Genomic DNA, 19,593 nt, shown 5'->3' with positions numbered 1-19,593 from the left:
TGTGTTCATCTACAACTAAAAACAATATTTTAAAAAATTCATCCTATCATCAGTCCTAATAATTGCACCACTGCAGTGTACACCTATAACAGCCTCAGTCCTTTCTCTTACTGCTCCGGCACACAAAGCCTCTGCCTCACCCTCAGCCAGGATCCACTTCTATACATTCCTTATGGAGCCCTTTCATTACCCAACCTAGACATCCCTCAGCCACACTCCTCCTCTCTCTGATGAAACCTGCCCAAACCCCATCAAGTCATTTCTTATGCAGGAAACCTTTACTGACTTCCCAGCTCCCAGTGATGACTTCTACTTCTAAATTCTGCAGAATTAAAAAAAAAAAAAAACTTCTTCATGTTCTCCCCCAGAGAAACTATGAGATCCTGGAAGGTAAAGGCTCTGCATTTGTATGCCCCAAACACCTCAAACCTCACTTTCCTGCAGACATAGCATGCATCCAATGTACTTATCGATTAATGAAATTTAAAAATGCACACAAGTATGGTTACCTTTGGGAAACAGATGAGGGTAGGAGATGCTTTTATTTTCCCTTTGTTCCTATCTATACTATTAGAATATTCTGATATTTATCTAGATATCACTTATTTTTTTATTTAAATGGTACCTTGGCAGTGTTCATGCCTTTTCTTTTGTCTTTCATTCATATAATGTTTAATGGGTAGCTATTAAGTGCCAGATGACATTCTAGGTTCTGGGGTAATAACAGTGAACATGACAAGCAAATCCCTGTCCTCATGGAGCTTTCATTCTTGCTGATGAAGAAGGAAAATAAACATATAAATATAAGTCCAATGTTGATAAGTGCTATGAAAGAAAAATTAATTAAGCTAATTGGACAGAGTGGTAGGACGTTACTATTTTATAAAGGGAAGGAGTTTAGTCAAGGGTAGCCTCCCTGATAAAAGTAACTTGTACGTAGAGTCGTAGAGACGTGCAAGATTATGGAGAGCAAGCCATGGGGGGCATTAGAGAAGAGTGTTCCAGGCAGAGGGAGCAGTAAATCCAAACTTGCTGAGATTGGACTGTATTAAGAAACAGCAAAGAAGCCAGTGTGGCTGGAAGTGTGGGCAAGAGTGAGAATGATAGGAGGTTTATGGTTGTTTAACAAAGTCTTATTTAGTACCTATGATGGACCAGACAATGTTCTAAGTACTTTGCATATATTAAGTCATCTACTGTTCAAAACAACCCTACGAAGTAGATACAGTAGATACGATTGTTAACATTTAGCAGATGAGGAAATGGAGGCACAGTTAACTTAAGTTGCTTGTCCTATGTCACACCACTGGTAAATGGTAGAGGCAGGATTGGAATCCAGGTATTATGGCTCCAAAGTCTGAATTCTTGACCACAATACCCAGAATAACTGAAAGTAAGGGGAGCAGATTGGGCAGGGCCATGCTGATAAATGTCCTTGGACTTAAAGTGGAAAGTTACCAAAGGACTTTGATCAGACTCACATTTAAGCAGGATCACCCTAGCTACTGTGCTGTCAACAGACTGGGGGTGGGGTGGGAGTGCAGGGGAATACCTAGAGTAAAAGCAGGGAGACCAGTTAAGAAGCTCTGCAATACTACAGTGACACAGCCATATCAATATTTATAGTAGCACAATTCAAAATAGCTGAACTATGGAACCAAACTAGATGCTCTTCAACAGATGAATGGATAAAGAAACTATGGAATATATACACAATGGAATATTACTCAGCCTTAAAGAAGAATTTATGGCATTTTTCAGTAAATCAATGGAACTGGAGAATATTATGCTAAGCAAAATAAGCCAATCCCAAAGAACCAAAGGCCAAATGTTTCTCTGATATGAGGATGCTAATTCACAATAAGGGCAGTGAGTAGAATAGAGGTAATTTGGACTAGATAGTGGGGAATGAAGGGAGGGGAGGGGACATGGAGGTAGGAAGGATAATAGAATGAATCTGACATTAATACCCTATGTGTATATATGATTACATGACCTGTGTAACTCTACATCATGTATAACCAGACGAATGAGAAGTTATACTCCATTCACATATGATGGGTCAAAATGCATTCTACAGTCATGTATAACTAATTAGAACAAGTAAAAAATATATTTTAAGAAAGAAGCTCTGCAATAATTTAGACAAGAGCACTGGATGCAGTGGCATATACCTGTAATCCAAGCAACTCGTGAGGCTGAGGCAGGAAAATTGCAAGTTTGAAACCAGCCTCAGAAACTTAGAAAGGCGCTTAGCATCTTAGCAACACCTGTTTCAAAATAAAAAATGAGGGGCTGGGGTTGTAGCTCAATGGTAGAGTGCTTGCCTTGCATGTGTGAGGCCCTGGGTCAATCCTCTGCACCACATAAAAATGAATAAATAAATAAAATAAAGGCATTGTGTCCATCTACAACTAGAAAAAAATTTAAATGAAAAGGGCTGGAGGTGTTTCTCAGTGGCTAAGCACCACTAGGTTCAATTCCCGGTACCAAAATAATAATAATAATAATAATAACAACAACTAGTCAGGGAAGATATGATGAGATGATAGTGGTTTGCCTCGGGGTGATATCAAAGTTAATGTTTCATGATGGCATTTTTTCCAAACTAAAAATATATTTAAATAAAAATAAATAAGAAAAAACATGACAGCAACATAAAGACATATCCTGTGTTTGTCAGTGCTTAGGTAATGGGCTTGACATTAGGGACACTCCAGTGAACAAGACTCAGTCCCTGCCCCTGAGCAGTTTCATAGTGTTGCAAGGTAGTTAGAGACGTGAATAAATATAATACAATGTGATTAATGTCATAATGAAGATGTGCATAAAATGCCATTAGCACTAGATGATGGAGAATTAAGTCTGATTGCTGGGGGTGTCAGCAGAAGCTGGGAGTAGAAAGCAGATTGTCAGGGGAAGCAATAAAGAGGCAGGTGACAGTTGAGATTGGCCTTTAAGTCAGTCAACATGTAGATGGAAGCTAGGGAATGGGTGCTGTACAGAGAGAGAATTTCTAGCAGAGGAACCACCAGATGCAAAAGCATCAAACTGTGCAAAATGTATGGTGTGAGCAGGGGATGGCATGGGGCAGGGCATTAGTGGCAGTATGTGAGGATGGAAGAGTTAGGGCCATTTTGTGAAAAGACTTGTTGTTGAGATAAAGAAGGTAAGATTTTAGCTTTGCAGATAAAAGAGCTCATGTGCTTAATCAGTCATTCAACCAACCAACCAGCCAGCCATTTTTGTTGAGGACCTGCTATATGCAGACATTGCTTTAGATGCTGAGAATACAAAGATGAATATGTGCAGTCTACAGGGGAAACATTAAAAATAAAACACAATTCAGGTATGCTTCTTTGAGCCTGGGAGTGACATGGTCAATTTTTACTTTAGATCACATTGGATCCAGAATGGAGGATGGATTAAAGGAACACAAGTGTTGATGCTGGCATATCAGTTAGATCAGTTGGCTGGGATGGGCAGGTTCAAGGTCAAGAGGCGTCAGAGGCATGGTGAGTAAAGTAGATGTGGGTAGTGAGGAAGCATGTGAGATGAGGCTGAGGTTCTGGTTTGAGAGACTAGGTGGGTATTGATGACCTTTGCGTGAGTAAGAAGACTGGTTTGGGAGAAAACTGATGCATTAATTTGTCCAATTGAGGAGTCAAAGTTCCTGAGAAGTCTACAAAGAAGACTGAGCAGGAAGATGAGAGAGGAAAATGAAGAAGCAGGAGAAAGTGTACTCAAAAAGAAAAGAAAAGTAATAGGTGGTCCTTATTGTCAGATGCTACAGAAACATTCTCTTGGCAGAAGCAAATTTAATTTTTCAATGTTTTCACTCATTTCTTTATTTCTTGTTGTTTAGTTGTAGATAGACCTTTATTTTATTTATTTATTTGTATGTGGTGCTAAGGATCGAACCTAATGACTCACACATGCTAGACAAACACTCTACCACTGAGCTGCAACCCCAGCCCCTCACCCATTTATTTCAATTGACCCAAAACAATGTCACCATCAGGAAAACTGAGTTGAGAGACCTCTAAATCTCACCAGGATGTATCCTGAACTTACCTGCTCCTATGATGAAGACTTAGGGAAAATGCTGTCTGATGGAAGCAAAACACGAATCTCAGAGGGTAGATGTAGATGCTTGCTAGAGTTAAAAAGGATGATTAAGTATTTCTGTTCATAAGCCCATGCATGAATACCAAATTAATATCCTTGGAAGAAGTAATAAGATCCTCTGAAATGCATCAGGTATCTATCTATTGGCTGGTGGAGAATAAAGAAAATAAGAAATGATGCATTTCAGAGGATCTTATTACCTCTTCCAAGGATATTAATTTGGGATTCATGCATGGGCTCCAGGGAGTCTATGAGGACCCTGAATTTGTTTGCATGACATATATGTATATTAAGATGTACATTTTTGAGAAGGGCTATAGCTTCCATCAGATTCTAAAAGGGTTTCATGGCCCCAAAACAACTGCTAAGGGCCACTGCTTTAGTACATCTAAGGACTACCAATGAACACCATCACCCAGAGATAATGAAGAACAGTTTGCAAAGCTTATCAAGAGGCTGTAGCAAATATGAATGAATCACACTAATATGTATAATTATGATGCACCAATTAAGTATGGAAAAAAGAAGATGTATCAAGATAATTAACAAGAATTATAAGAGTCAGCAATCTGGAGGGATTGAACAGAGAATCCCAAACCCTTAAGGAGGAAGAGACCAAGTTGCTTCCAGGGGTGTGTATACCTTCTAGAAGACACATAATAGATATCTTTTTATCACCAGGCTGTTGTTGTTTATCTTTCCCCCACTTTCCAAGCCAAAACAACCATTTTCCATACTTCAAGCTGCACAAATTTCAGAAACTGCCAAGGTTCTTTGATGAGCTTAGTTAAATGCAAAATCCAGTTTCAGAGAAGAAAGGGAGAGAAAAATGGTGGGAGAACAGATGCTTTCGTCCAAATACAACCCACCTGTGATCACAAATCACATTTATTCTAAATTCATAATGTGAAATCCGCATTGTAACACAGACCTAAGGAGCATGTGTGCCAGATGGAACAGAATGGGACTATCAGACCAGGTAGAATGACAAGTAATGTTGGGCTGATCTAACTGGAGCTAAACAGAAACTCATTTTCAAGGGATAACAAGAGTCTGCCTAGAGTAGGAATTCCCATAGGGTCATCACAGTTGCACCTAAGCAAGTCAAGCCTCAAGACACTTTATTGTCCATATTCTCTAAAAGATTTCTTGCAAGTGCAAATTTTACCATCCTTTTAGTCAGTTTCACTGTACTGATCCAGACTTTTCTTGGGGTATTTTCTTGCTCCAGCAGATCACAGGATGGCATATCATACCCAAGGTGAAGAAGCCAGTTACTACTAGTGCAAAGGGAAACACTGATCTAGAGAAAGAACAGAGCAGATGGGTGATGACAGATACAAACTAAGGAGCTATACAAAGCCCTCAGAGATGAAACAGGCTGGGTCTGTCTTGACTGAAGTCACAATGATTTTACATGAAGCTGGTAGCATTCTTCCGGATTGGGGGCTGGCTTCCTTCATGAGGCTGGGCACAGCTGCTACACAGCTTTCATTCTATCTCTAGTCAGCGTCTTATATTTTGAAGAGACCAGGTGGCATAGTTAGAAGAATGTAGACTCAGATGCTTCACAGATGTGAGTTCAAATCTCACTTTCACCAGTTGCTAGTTATGAAACCATTAAACAATTTAATTAACTTTGGTTAATTACTTTGTGGTAGGCTTTCCAAGTTATGACATGGTGAAAATACTGACTCTCAGGAATATTATGAGGATTGAGATAAAGAGTAGGTGTTACCAATATTAATAGTCTTCTTAGGTTCCAAATACTCCCAGCCATTGCTACAACCCCCATCCCTTCTACAAACCACAAATGAACTAAACCAGCTCCTTCTTAGGAAAATTTTGTAAATAGCTATCTGAGAATTTGAGGGTTACTATATAAAATTCAGGCTAGAATGGTCCCTTGAGATCAAGTTATTCTTGTTGAACAATAACCCTTCAAAAAAGATTTTTCAATGAAAAAGAAACAAGAACTGAATAGATTTTTTCCCCTTGCCCCACCCCGTTCCACAAGCCATGGACATTAATGAAGAATGTGTGTGCCATATTACCCAACTCCTTCTCTGCAGAGAAGGGAAGGATTTTGACATACTGTTCCCAACCTTATGAATAAATTTCAAAAAGAAGGAAGAAATTTCTGAGTCCTGAGCAGCAAATAAAAAGGCTTACTCTTAAGAGAGCTCCTCTGGCCTGTATGGAGCCAGAACTAATATGCAACAGAGAACCACCCAGAAGTGCTGAAATGGATCTTTCCCTTTAGAGACCTTTCCTATTCATAGAGCCAAACAGAGCCTTTCCACAGATTACTTTCTTCCTGCACAGTGCCCTCTGCTGGACTTCCTAGCCCCTGGCATCATGGCATATCAGGCAGCAGTGCTGATTTTACCCAGCTAAGTGGGCACCTTTGTAGCATGACAACCAAATGCCTCTTAGACAGAAAAACAACCAGGACCCAATTTTAAATGTTCTCCTCATATTAGCCACTTAAGCCCATGTATTAGTTTCCTATTGCTGCTATAACAAATTACCACAAACTTAGAATGGCTTAAAATTACACAGATGTATTATCTTCCAGTTCTTGAGGTCAGAAGTCTGACATCAATTTCACTGGGCTAAAGTCAGAGTTGGAAGGCCTGGTTCATCCAGGCAGTTCTAGAAAAAGGATCTGTTTCTTTGGCTTTGTTGGTTATTAGAGACTGCTGCAGTCTGAGACTGGTGATCACTTCCTTGCATCCCTAGTACCTCTGGCTTCTATTGTCATATCCCCTAAAATGCTCACTTTGATCTCCTGGCTTCCCCTTGTGATTATATTACTAGGGCCACCTGCAAAATTCAGAATAATCTCTCCATTTCAAGATCCCTAATTTAAATACACCTGCAAAGTAGTTTTGCCATGTAAAGTAACATAGTCATAGGTTCCAGGGATTAGAGTGTGTACATCAGTGCAAGGTGGAAGGCATTATTCAGCCTACCATACACAGGCTTCTGCAACAAGGAGTAGCACAAAGACCAATAGACCAAGAGAATGGAGAACTAGATTCCAATGCCATATCTACTACCCCTCCCCAGTTGGGCAGGACCATTTACCTCCCCAAGCCTCAACTTCTTCACTTATAAATGGGGATAATAATAATTCCTCACTCGTAATACATTAATTGAATATATGGCAAATTCTTTCATAACACAGAAACTAGCACAGAGTAGGCACTCAATAAACATGCTGGTACAGGAGGGTTGTGTGGAGAGAGATAAGATAAAATGTCTACAAAAATAGTGAAGCTGAAAGCTAACTACGTGCTAAATGAGATGCAATGGAAAGCAAGAGTGGGATGAAAATGGAGAGGTATATATGAATTCAGACTTTTAGTTCCTTGAGCTCAGAGAAGAATGATCCTCATTTTCCATGAACACTGGACTTTATTGACAAGGAAAGGCTTCTATTTATTCTCAGCCCAAATACCTTTTAAAAAAACAAAACATAAAAGTGTTAGCCTTAAGGTCAGAGGTAGAAGGATATGCAAAGGCACAGAGGCACAAATTGACAAGAAAAGGGGACAATATGTAGTTTCTATGGTTGATGTGGGACAAGACAAATTCTTGATGGCTGTCCACAGAGTTCCATACAATCTGCTAGCCTGTGTGTAGATATCCAATAGCTTCTGCTTATATGCTGGGTAGCCTTGGACAAGTAAGTTACCCTCTCTGTGTACTTCAATTTCCTCATCTGTAAAATCAAGGTATTAATACTACCTACTTTATAGAACTGTTGTGAGGATTAAATGAAAATCCACTTTGTACATTTAGCACAGCTGCTGGAATTAAATGCCCCGTAAATGTTAAGTGGTATCATCATTGCTATAAGAAAGTTAAGATGCCCCCAAATTCTAGGGCTATTTCGTCAAAGACTCCCATTCTAAGAAGAGACTAAAACAGTCTAGAATTTTAAGCTCAGTGGTAGACCACTTGCCTAGCATATGCAAGGGCCTGGATTCAATTCCCAGTACCATAACAAAAAAAGAGACTAAAGCCTGATTCTTTCACCCTGTCTTGCCATATCATTTCTCTCAATCCACATACACTCACCTCTACACAGGTAGGCAAAAACAATATGAGCAAAAGAAAAACCTAGTATATATTATATATATTATGTACTGTATATAATATATAATATGTATTATATGAATCATATATATGCATTATATTATATAATTATTGCATTATATAATATATACATTATTACACATATAATTATGTTTTGGTGCATGTATTTAATACACATTACATACATCAAATAATACATTATATATATGTTATAATATAGAATGTAGGTATTATATATAATAATATATTTTATGACATATATAATGTATGTATATTATGTTATATTGTATAATATTATATATAAATATTATATAATATTATATATTATAAATATTATTATAAAAATATATAAATAAAATATACTATATGTACTATAATATGCTATAGACAATATAGAATATAAAATTGTATATGGAGGAAGGATGGAGGAAGGATAGCATCTTCAACAAATGGTGCTGGGAAAACTGGAAATCCATATGCAACAAAATGAAACTGAATCCCTTTCTCTCGCCATGCACAAAAGTTAACTCAAAATGGATCAAGGAGCTTGATATCAAATCAGAGACTCTGCGCCTGATAGAAGAAAAAGTTGGCTCCGATCTACATATTGTGGGGTCGGGCTCCAAATTCCTTAATAGGACGCCCATAGCCCAAGAGTTAATAACAAGAATAAACAAATGGGACTTACTTAAACTAAAAAGTTTTCTCTCAGCAAGAGAAACAATAAGAGAGGTAAATAGGGAGCCTACATCCTGGGAACAAATTTTTACCCCTCACACTTCAGATAGAGCCCTAATATCCAGAATATACAAAGAACTCAAAAAATTAAACAATAAGATAACAAATAACCCAATCAACAAATGGGCCAAGGACCTGAACAGACACTTCTCAGAGGAGGACATACAGTCAATCAACAAGTACATGAAAAAATGCTCACCATCTCTAGCAGTCAGAGAAATGCAAATCAAAACCACCCTAAGATACCATCTCACTCCAGTAAGATTGGCAGCCATTATGAAGTCAAACAACAACAAGTGCTGGCGAGGATGTGGGGAAAAGGGTACACTCGTACATTGCTGGTGGGACTGCAAATTGGTGCAGCCAATTTGGAAAGCAGTATGGAGATTCCTTGGAAAGCTGGGAATGGAACCACCATTTGACCCAGCTATCGCCCTTCTCGGACTATTCCCTGAGGATCTTAAAAGAGCGTACTATAGGGATACTGCCACATCAATGATCATAGCAGCACAATTCACAATAGCTAGACTGTGGAACCAACCTAGATGCCCTTCAATAGATGAATGGATTAAAAAATGTGGCATTTATACACAATGGAGTATTACGCAGCACTAAAAAATGACAAAATCATGGAATTTGCAGGGAAATGGATGGCATTAGAGTCGATTATGCTAAGTGAAGCTAGCCAATCCTTAAAAAACAAATGCCAAATGTCTTCTTTGATATAAGGAGAGAAACTAAGAACAGAGCAGGGAGGAAGAGCATGAGGAAAAGATTAACATTAAACAGAGACGAGTGGGGAGAGGGAAAGGGAGAGAGAAGGGAAATTGTATGGAAATGGAAGGAGACCCTCAATGTTACACAAAATTACATATAAGAGGTTGTGAGGGGAAAGGGGGGGAATAAGGGAGACAATTGAACAACAGCAGATGAGGTAGAGAGGGAAGATGGGAGGGGAGGGGAGGGAGGATAGTAGGGGATAGGAAAGGTAGCAGAATACAATAGTCACTAATATGGCATTATGTAAAAATGTGAATGTGCAACCGATGTGATTCTGCAAATTGTATTTGGGGTAAAAATGGGAGTTTATAACCCACTTGAATCAAATGTATGAAAGATGATATGTCATGAGCTTTGTAATGTTTTGAAAACCAATAAAAAAATAGAATATAAAATTGTATATTATATATTGTGTGCAATATATATTTTATATTGCATTGATATGCAATATGATATACAATATATATCATATATCATATATATTAAATGTGTATAATATGTATTATAGATACATCATATATTTTATATATGTATTATAATATAGAATATGGGACCAGGGTTGTGGCTCAGTGGTAGAGCACTTGCCTGTCATGTGTGAGGCCCTGGGTTCAATCCTCAGCACCACATTTAAATAAAATAAATCAATAAATAAAATAATGGCCCATTGACAACTAAAAAAACATATAAAATAATAATATAGAATATTCTTGTAATATATATTGTATTTGTAATATTATATATTGTGTCTATATTATATTTTATATTATATGTACATTATGATACATAGTGTATGTAATGTGCTATGTGACATATAATGTTATATATATTATATATTATATGTTGTGTGTATATTTGCTTTTATTATAAATACATACTATGTATAGTATATATATATTGATGTTGGGGAAGTTTGGTATGGTTTTTTTCTGCTGACATTACACAAATTCATTCTCACTATGAAAATAGTAAGTATTCAAAGTGTCAACATACTTTATATACAATCAGAGATATGAAAAATTTTGGTATAAAGGTGTATTAAGAATTGCAGAAAAAACATGGAGAAATATGTGTGTTCTGACACAGGAAGTGATTGAAAGTAGATCATATGCATATAAATTTGTGAACTTGTGGATGAAGGGATATATCATATGATGTATGTATACTGAAGAAATACTATGTATCAATGATGAATAAAAATAAACATCAAAAGTATTCAAAGTAAATCATGACTCTTCATTTCCTACCAATCCCACTCCTCAGTTACTTCCTCTTTGTTAACAATTTCCCTTCCTATGCATTCTAGGCATTTATACATGTGTATATTTGGAGTTGGAGAGTTTTTTTCATAAGTGGACCCAAGCTCTATATATTTATTTGTGACCTAATTTGTCAATCAATAATATGTCTTGGAAGTCTATGTCAGTAGATATAAGCCTTTCCCAATCTTTTCATACTGCTGCATGACATTTCATAGTCATGTATATACCAGCCCAGCGATTCAGGAAGAGATATGTGCAAGATACAGCTAAATTATTGCAGGCAGACAGCTGCCCTATGTACCACAAGGAATCAGGTGTGGCTTATCCTGGGTACATTTCTAGAGCTTCCCTCCAGGGGACTGGCTCTGATAGTGGGCTCTCATGTTGAAACCTGCCTTCTCCCCCACTACCTTTCCTGCTGAAATCTCTGCTCCTGGGTCCCATGCCCTCAGGGTGGTTGATGTGCCCTGATATATATATCCTTTGTGACACCCATGATTAGTAACCTTTAATGCACTCATAGTGAGATAGTTTGACCAGAAAATAATCTCTCTACTCTTCTACCTTTCTTATCATTCTCAACCCTTTTGTTTGTCTTGTAGATGTTTCACTCTGAAGATCCCAAGAACCCCTAGCCTACTCCAATGAGGCAGGACTATAAGGATCAGCCACCAACCTCCCAGGAACAGCCACATTCCCTATGGCCTTGACCTCACAGTATGGACATACCCCTAGGACACACAGCTAAGATCTTGTGTTGGTGTCGGAAAGGAAGTGAGAAAAACAAAGGGAACACAGAGGTGAGAGTAGGTAAGAAAGATGGGAGTAAGATCAGAGAGAGGAATGCTTGCCACGGAACTTCAAAGGAGGTTGTTTAGGGACTAAAAGACAAATCAATGGTAATAACAATGTTTTGCACTGCTGTAGAAATTCTAAAACCCTCCTGACAGATGGGCATTCAGCTTCTGCTTGCATATGTCCAATGATATATCATTCAAGACTGCCTAGATTAATTTGAATCAGTTTGTGGGTTTCTAAAAAGACAAAACAGAAAACAGGAAAATTTTAATGGCTGAAAGAAAAGAAAAGATTTAGGGTATGAGCAAAGAAGGGCAGACTGAGAGAACATCTGTAGATGGGTGAAGGAGAAAGAGATCAAGGCAGCAGAGAATACCAATGTGGTGGGTAGAATAATACCCCCACAAAAAATGTCCATGTTATAACCCTTGGAACCTAAAAATATGTGACATTACATGGCAAAAGAGTCTTTGTAGGTACAACTAAATTAAAGATCGTGACATGAGAAGGTTATCCTGGTTTTTCCAGGCAGGTCCAATGTAATCACAGAATTCCTTACAAAGAGAATTGAGAGGGGTCAGTCAGAGAAGGAGATTAACTATGGAAACAAAGCTCTGAGTGATGTGTCCAAGAGCCAAGGAATGTGGGCAGCTTCTAGAAGCTAAAAAAGGCAAGGACACAGATCATCCCCTAGTGCCTCCTAAAGGAACACATTCCTGCTGATGCCTTGATTTTAGCCCTCTAAGGCCCATTTTGGACTTCTGCCCTTGAGAAGAGTAAGATAATATATTTGTGTTGTTATAAGCCATTAAGTTTGTGGTAGTGTGTTACAGCAGCAAAAGGGAATTAATATAAGCAGGAACCTGCAAATAGGAGAGAGCAAGGACAACTTTAGTGTGTGCACAGATCATTTGAAGATCTTGTTAAAACTCAGAATCTGCTTCAGATCTTGTTCAAGGCCTGAGTTTCTACATTTGTACGAAGCTCTCCTGTCATACCACTGCTTCTGGTACATGATTTGATTGTGTAATCACTAATATACACTTTGATTAATATTTTGATTAACATTCAGGTACACTTTGATTAACAGTATATTAACTTGGTGAACAAAGGCTAAAGATAGTAATAATATCTGTATAACATTCTACAGTTTATGAAGCCTTGTCACATTCATGATACTTTATTTTGCCATCCTCAATCCTGTTATTTAGGTATTATTATTCCCACAATACACATGAGAAAACCAAAGGTATATCAGAAAGATAAACTCATCTGCCCAACCAAATTCACAGAGATATGGACCCAAGGCATTTTGATCCCGGAGTCTGTGTTTTTGCTACTGGACAGTGGTTCTTATCCCCAACTAAATATCAGAATTGCCTGATAAAACTCCAGATGCACAGGTCACACCCCAGACAAATTTATATTGGAATTTCTTACTATGTGACCTAAACAGTATGCTTTGGAGCTGTCAAGTGATCCTAACGCACAGCCAAGGTTAAGAACCATGGCATCAGAGCAGTGGTTCTCAAAGTGTGGTCCCTTAGTCAGCAGCAACAGAAGATAGAAATATGTTAGGAATTCAGTTTCATGGACCCACCCCAGACCTACTATATCTGAAACTTGAGGATAGGCCCCCCAAATTTGTTATTTTTATTTTAAAAAGCATTCTTTATTATTTAAATATAACATAATTTTCACATGATCATTTACTTATTGCCAAAATGAATTCAAATATGTAGTTTCTTTTATATTAGAGCAAACTAGGAAATCAAGACACTATTGCCATCATTAAATTTTAGTCTTCAGAGAACAGCATTTCTACAAGATTAGTCTAAAGACACTCAGATTCTACAAGTTTTTGAGGCATTCCATATTTAATTAGTGTAGACACTGCAGTTACTTTCAGTTGTTTTCTGAAGTCATTATTTGAATCTTCCCCCTCAAACAACTGGTTCCACCTGCATGCAGTTTGGACACCAGCTTTTCCCTTTGGTGTCCTTATTACCCCTAAAGTAATAAGTGAAAATGGTCTTGCCAAGGTGCTACTCCACAGCCTGATTGAACTCCTGGAAGCCCAACATGCTCACCTCCTCATAGATAGCCATGAGTACTTCATGCTGCTTGGTGCTGGAGGAGTCTCTCTTTTTTTTTTTTTTTTTTTTTTTGTTTTTTTTTAAAGAGAGAGAGAGAGAGAGAGAGAGAGAGAATTTTTTAATATTTATTTTTTAGTTTTCGGCAGACACAACATCTTTGTTTGTATGTGGTGCTGAGGATCGAACCCAGGCCACACGCATGCCAGGCGAGCGCGCTACCGCTTGAGCCACATCCCCAGCCCCTTGTTTTTTGTTTTTTAAATAAAATTTACTTATTTATTTTTGGAAGTCAAAGAAAAAACATACTGTATTAAGTATGTTCCAAATGCAAAACTCAATTTGTATTTATAAGATTGGAGCACAGTTGGGATCTGGAGAAAGCTCATCAGCACTGAAATCAACCTCCTAAATGCATGTACCAAAAGAATAAGAACTGTTCCCACACTGGCAAATGGAATATCAAGTTCTCATGACACAGCTTTTCTGAGCCTTTGTAGAACAGACGTCACCAAAGGCCCTTTCAGACTGTCAAACATCCCGGAATATAATATTTGCCTCCACCTCTGTACCTTGCTCTCCACTCTCTCACTTAAAACACTAACCTTTCCCATTTGTGCTCTCACCTGAATTGAGTAAATAAGCTTCTAACCACTCTTATCCCCACCCCTCTCTTCTTGGTATCCAAGATGAGAGTAGCAGGCAAAAGGTTAGTTCAAATGTACCCAAGCAAATGAATATACAACCTAAATTGGAGTGACTTTCACAGCCACCTTCCCTGCACCCATCTCACCTGCTTCAGCAACACTGCTGCCCTTTGGCCTAATCCCCACAAGCTTTTCCCCTGGAAAATTCCACTATCAAAAATTGAGCATACTCGGGCTGGGGATGTGGCTCAAGTGGTAGTGCGCTCGCCTGGCATGCGTGCGGCCCGGGTTCGATCCTCAGCACCACATACAAACAAAAAAAATATTGTGTCCGCCCAAAACTAAAAAATAAATATTAAAATTCATTCTCTCTCTCTCTCTCTCTCTCTCTCTCAAAAAAAAAAAAAAATAAATGAGTCTTACTTTAAAAAAAATTGAGCATACTCTTTATTGAATGAAGCCCACCTTGATTTTCACAGATAAACTCAGACCTACAGGATGAAGAAAGGCAAACCTTCTAGTCACTACTCAGTCTGCCATGGTGTGAAACAGTTCCCAATGAATAGACCAAAGAGACAGCAGCTTGAGATGGGGAATGGGCTCTGTTCTAAACCGAATGACAATATTAACAATTCTTTGCCTTCTATTTCCTGTCCTGAGTTCTCAACGAATTGAGTTCCAAGAAGCAAGATACATGGAAACAGCATGCTCTATTTGAATGAATTAGCATCTGAGGTACTAGAAAGCAAAAGATAAGAAACAGTTTCAAAGTGTGGTAACACTCCTGAAAGGATGCTGGGCCCCTCAAACAGCAATCAGCCCACTTCAACTGATTATGATCATCTTGCTTGATTAAAGGCAGTCATAATAGTAACTGAGAATTATTTATTAAGCAAATGCTTAATTAAGCTGAGATTAGTTATTAAGCTGGCACTTGAGCCTTAGGAATAAAAGAAGTGGAAATTTAATAACAAGCTATGGAGGAAGAAAAAGTGTGATTAGAGTCAATTATATCTCCTGTCAGAGAGGAGAACTGATGAATGCACCCATCCCTCCAAAGCCTTTGAAGCATCAATGAAGGGAGAGGGCCTGGAGAGACAGCATGTGCCAGGTACTTGGTAGTTGTCTAGTAACTTGGTTGTTGGAGGGGGAGGGACTATCTCAGGGCTCAGGGGGAGGTCTGCACAGGGATTGCTGCTTTCAGAAAGCTGGAGAGGCAGAAGGCTGAGGACTCAAAAGAGAGAGAGTGAATGATTTTTAATGACATCAAGATCCCAAAGATTGGCAAGCTACCAGCCTGAACTGCCAGTGATGACCAGAATTGTGTTATGGCTCTGAGCCCACAGATCCTCCTCATCTGAGCCATGAGAATTTGAGCTGGAAAGCCAGCATGCCTTGGTAAGTGGAAGTCAAGCCACATCAAGACATGGAGTCATCTTTCTCATTTGGAGTGATCCTTGCTATTCTGGCCTTCCTTATCATTGCTACTAATGCACTAGTAGCTGTGGCTGTGCTGCTGTCAATCCACAAGAATGATGGTGTTGGTCTATGCTTCACCTTGAATCTAGCTGTGGCTGACACTTTGATCGGCGTGGCTATCTCTGGCCTAGTTGCAGACCAGCTCTCCAGCTCTGCTCAGACCACACAGAAGACCCTGTGCAGCCTTCGGATGGCATTTGTCACTTCTTCTGCAGCTGCCTCTGTTCTCACAGTCATGTTGATTGCCTTTGACAGGTACCTTGCCATTAAAAAGCCCCTCCGCTACTTTCAGATCATGAGTGGGCTTGTGGCTGGTGCCTGCATTGCTGGGCTATGGTTATTGTCTTACCTTGTTGGCTTCCTCCCACTCGGAGTCTCCATATTCCAGCAAACCACCTACCAAGGGCCCTGCACCTTCTTTGCTGTGTTTCATCCAAGGTTTGTGCTGACCCTCTCCTGTGCTGGCTTCTTCCCAGCCATGCTCCTCTTTGTCTTCTTCTACTGCGACATGCTCAAGATTGCCTCCATGCATAGACAGCAGATTCAAAAGATGGAGCATGCAGGAGCTTTGGCGGGAGCTTACCGGCCCCCGCGGTATGCAAGTGACTTCAAGGCTGTCCGCACTGTGTCTGTTCTCATCGGGAGCTTCACTCTGTCCTGGTCCCCCTTTCTTGTCACTAGCATTGTGCAGGTGGCCTGCCAGGAGTGCTACCTCTACAAAGTGCTGGAACAGTACCTGTGGCTGCTTGGTGTAGGCAACTCCCTGCTCAACCCACTCATCTATGCCTATTGGCAGAAGGAGGTGCGGCTGCAGCTCTACCACATGGCCCTGGGAGTGAAGAAGGGGCTCACCTCACTCCTCTGCCTTCTCACAACCAGGAATGGTGGTTCAGAGAGGCCCAGGGAAAATTCCTGTCACATCATCACTGTCTCCAACTCAGAGCTTGATGGCTAAGATGGTAAGGAAGGAGAAGTTTCAAAGTGCCCTTCCTCTCCTGATTCTGGACCCCAGCTAAGAGATCACGTGGAGCTAAGGGAATGATAAAAGTTGCCTCAGATGACTGACCACCCCACCTTCCACATCCCTTCACCCCCAGAATGAGAGGCAACTGGGACAGGGTCCTGATTTTCTTCTATAACCAGTTTTTCCATCTGCAAATCTCCATTCCTCCCTGTCCTTCTTTTGAAACAGGCCTGTCTCCTGTATAGTATACTTATTTAAAGCAAGAAATGTACTTCTACAAAGCTGTTTGTATAACAAATCTTATTTTTGAACATATCAGAGCAATACTGTCCAACAGAAATATAATGCAAGCCACATAACAGTTTTTAATGTTCTAGTAGCCATGTTAAAAAGGAAACTGACAAAATTAATGTTAATGTTCTTTAACATCTCAAGCTTTAATTTTAAATTATTATTCTAATTGTACATGTTTATGGAGTAGAGTGTGATATTTCAATACACATGTATATGTAATGATCAAATCAGAGTAATTAACATTTCCATCTCCTTAAACATTTTTGTTAATGTTTTATTTAATGCAATATATACAAAGTATTATCACTTCAACATGTAATCAATATTAAAAATTACTACTTTTTTCACACTAAGTCTTTGAAATCTAGTGTGTATTTTACTCTTACAGATTATCTGAATTCAAACTAATCATACTTCAAATGCTTAACAGCTCTATGTGGCTAATGGCTCCCATACTAGACAGCACAGAACTACAGAAATAAGGGGGTTTTTTTAGTTGGTAAGTGAGGAGTTCTTGTACCTCCTACCTTCTTTAATATAAATCAGGGATTTTACATAGTGAGTTTGCATAAAACATAGGAACTTGAATTAGAGTCTAAAGCTTGTCTTTCCCCACACTTCATGGAATTTAAATTGTATTATTTGGGAAACAGCCTATTTTGTGATTATTTCTGCTACTATGTCACCCAATCCACCACCACCTTAACTCTCTGGTGCTCCTTTCCCCCAGTTGTCTCATATGTAACTTATAGATACTTACTGATAACAATGCTCAAACACAAATTCTGAGGCACTGGAAAGGAAAAGAGGGAAAAGAGGTAGATACCAAGGCAGACACAGCCAAGCTTTCCAGCCTGGACCCACTTTGACCCCCCAGAGATACACTTTCATCCAGTTACTCCCAAAGTTGCATTTTCCTAAGAAACTCAGTCACACAAGAAGATGCCACCAAAATGGTAGAGGAGGCCAGCTGAGGAGCAGGTACCTCATTCTTTTTTCTGTGGGGTATAAAATGACAATTGGCAGCTGGGAATTTTGCTCAGGCTACCTCTGGGAAGCCGTGGCAGGAAAATTCAAGGACAGAATGAGGAGAAACCCAGAAACCACACTCTGCCTTCCTAAGTTCCCTGTAATTCATTCCTCAACCTCCTGGTCTCCACAGTGGATTCTTAGAAAGTTTAGTTCACAAGGCCTTAAACTGAGTTATCTCCTCAGAAAGTTAGTGAGTTGAGAACAAAAGAGGGCAACAAGAAACTAAAATGATGTAGACTAATATATTTGGGATTTGGTGTTGAAGCAACCCTGGAAGGATAATCCTCCAATATCTCTAAAATGATAACCTAATGTGCTAATTTCAAGAGGCCCTTGAAATTTTTCATTAAAAACTCAAATTATGATATTCATAAACTGTATAGAACCTAGCCATCATTCTCTCAAAAAGATGTCACCACATCATGATGCTTTGCACTTGGGTTTTCTTAATTCCCCTCTAATTTTAGATAAACTCCCAGCTTTCTTTCATCAGCCATTCAGAGGAAAATACTCACGACTCTGAGTTTCTGTACTCTTGAAATTTCCACACTCCTTATCTTCACTATCTAATGGTGGGTTTCTTACACATTAGTCCTCCTTTGGTAAATTCTTTTGCAGTTGTTCTGTTTACCACTCTAGCCCAGAGGAGAACATGCTTGCTCTCACCAAAAAAGCTTTATGCTCCTACAACTGAAGATTTTGGCTCTTGAGTAGATGATGGAACCCAATATCCCTTGAAGTGCTGAGCATCCAGCAAATAACAGTTTTGCTAACACACTCTTGGATTGGTTTATGAGTTATTGGAAACTAGACAGAAATACAAATAATGATATGGATTTTGGACAAAATTGAAAGCAAGTTCAAGCCAATGCCCTCTTTATTGGTGGTTCAAAGTTTAGTTCCTGGCCTTGCTGCAAAGGCTAGATCTTGCTAATACAACACAAGCAAAGGTGAGTGTAATTTACTTAATTAGCCTGATTTAAGTATTCCACATTGTAAATATATATCAAAACATCATATTATACCCCATGATTATGTATAATTGTTATCTGCCAATTAAAATAAAATTTTAAAGATTTCTCTAAAGCTACAGGAGAATAGCAGAAACAGAAGGTTAGGTGATCAATACCAGGTTCAATCCAAATAACAAAATTCTGCTCTCCCTGAGGGTCAGTAAGAAAAAAATCACAGGCTTTGAAGTCCAACAGACAAATGTTCAAATCATGATTCAGTTGTTTAAATTCTCAGAACTAGATTCCTCAACTGTTAATTGGGTA

General features: G+C 38.9%; 1 protein-coding gene and 1 pseudogene across 1 annotated transcript; one reads left to right on the top strand and one right to left on the bottom strand.

Annotated features, from left to right (window-relative positions):
• Nucleotides 1-13,605: 13,605 nt before the first annotated feature.
• On the bottom strand, nt 13,606-13,915 carry LOC114096502 (thioredoxin domain-containing protein 17 pseudogene; annotated as a pseudogene).
• A 2,058-nt stretch (nt 13,916-15,973) lies between these two features.
• Gpr119 (G protein-coupled receptor 119) lies at nt 15,974-16,981 on the top strand. Its single transcript, XM_027940064.2, has one exon. It carries the CDS (start codon nt 15,974-15,976, stop codon nt 16,979-16,981), a length of 1,008 nt encoding a protein of 335 aa, XP_027795865.2.
• Nucleotides 16,982-19,593: the final 2,612 nt, after the last annotated feature.

The sequence above is a fragment of the Marmota flaviventris genome, chromosome X (genome assembly GCF_047511675.1).
Source record: "Marmota flaviventris isolate mMarFla1 chromosome X, mMarFla1.hap1, whole genome shotgun sequence".
Lineage (NCBI taxonomy): Eukaryota > Metazoa > Chordata > Mammalia > Rodentia > Sciuridae > Marmota > Marmota flaviventris.
The sequence above is the reverse complement of the archived record's forward strand: the minus strand, read 5'-3'. Positions and strand labels throughout refer to the sequence as shown.

Bases quoted from the DNA above. Each gene is read 5' to 3' on its own strand.
- Gpr119 (XM_027940064.2), top strand. From the start codon at position 15,974: ATGGAGTCATCTTTCTCATTTGGAGTGATCCTTGCTATTCTGGCCTTC.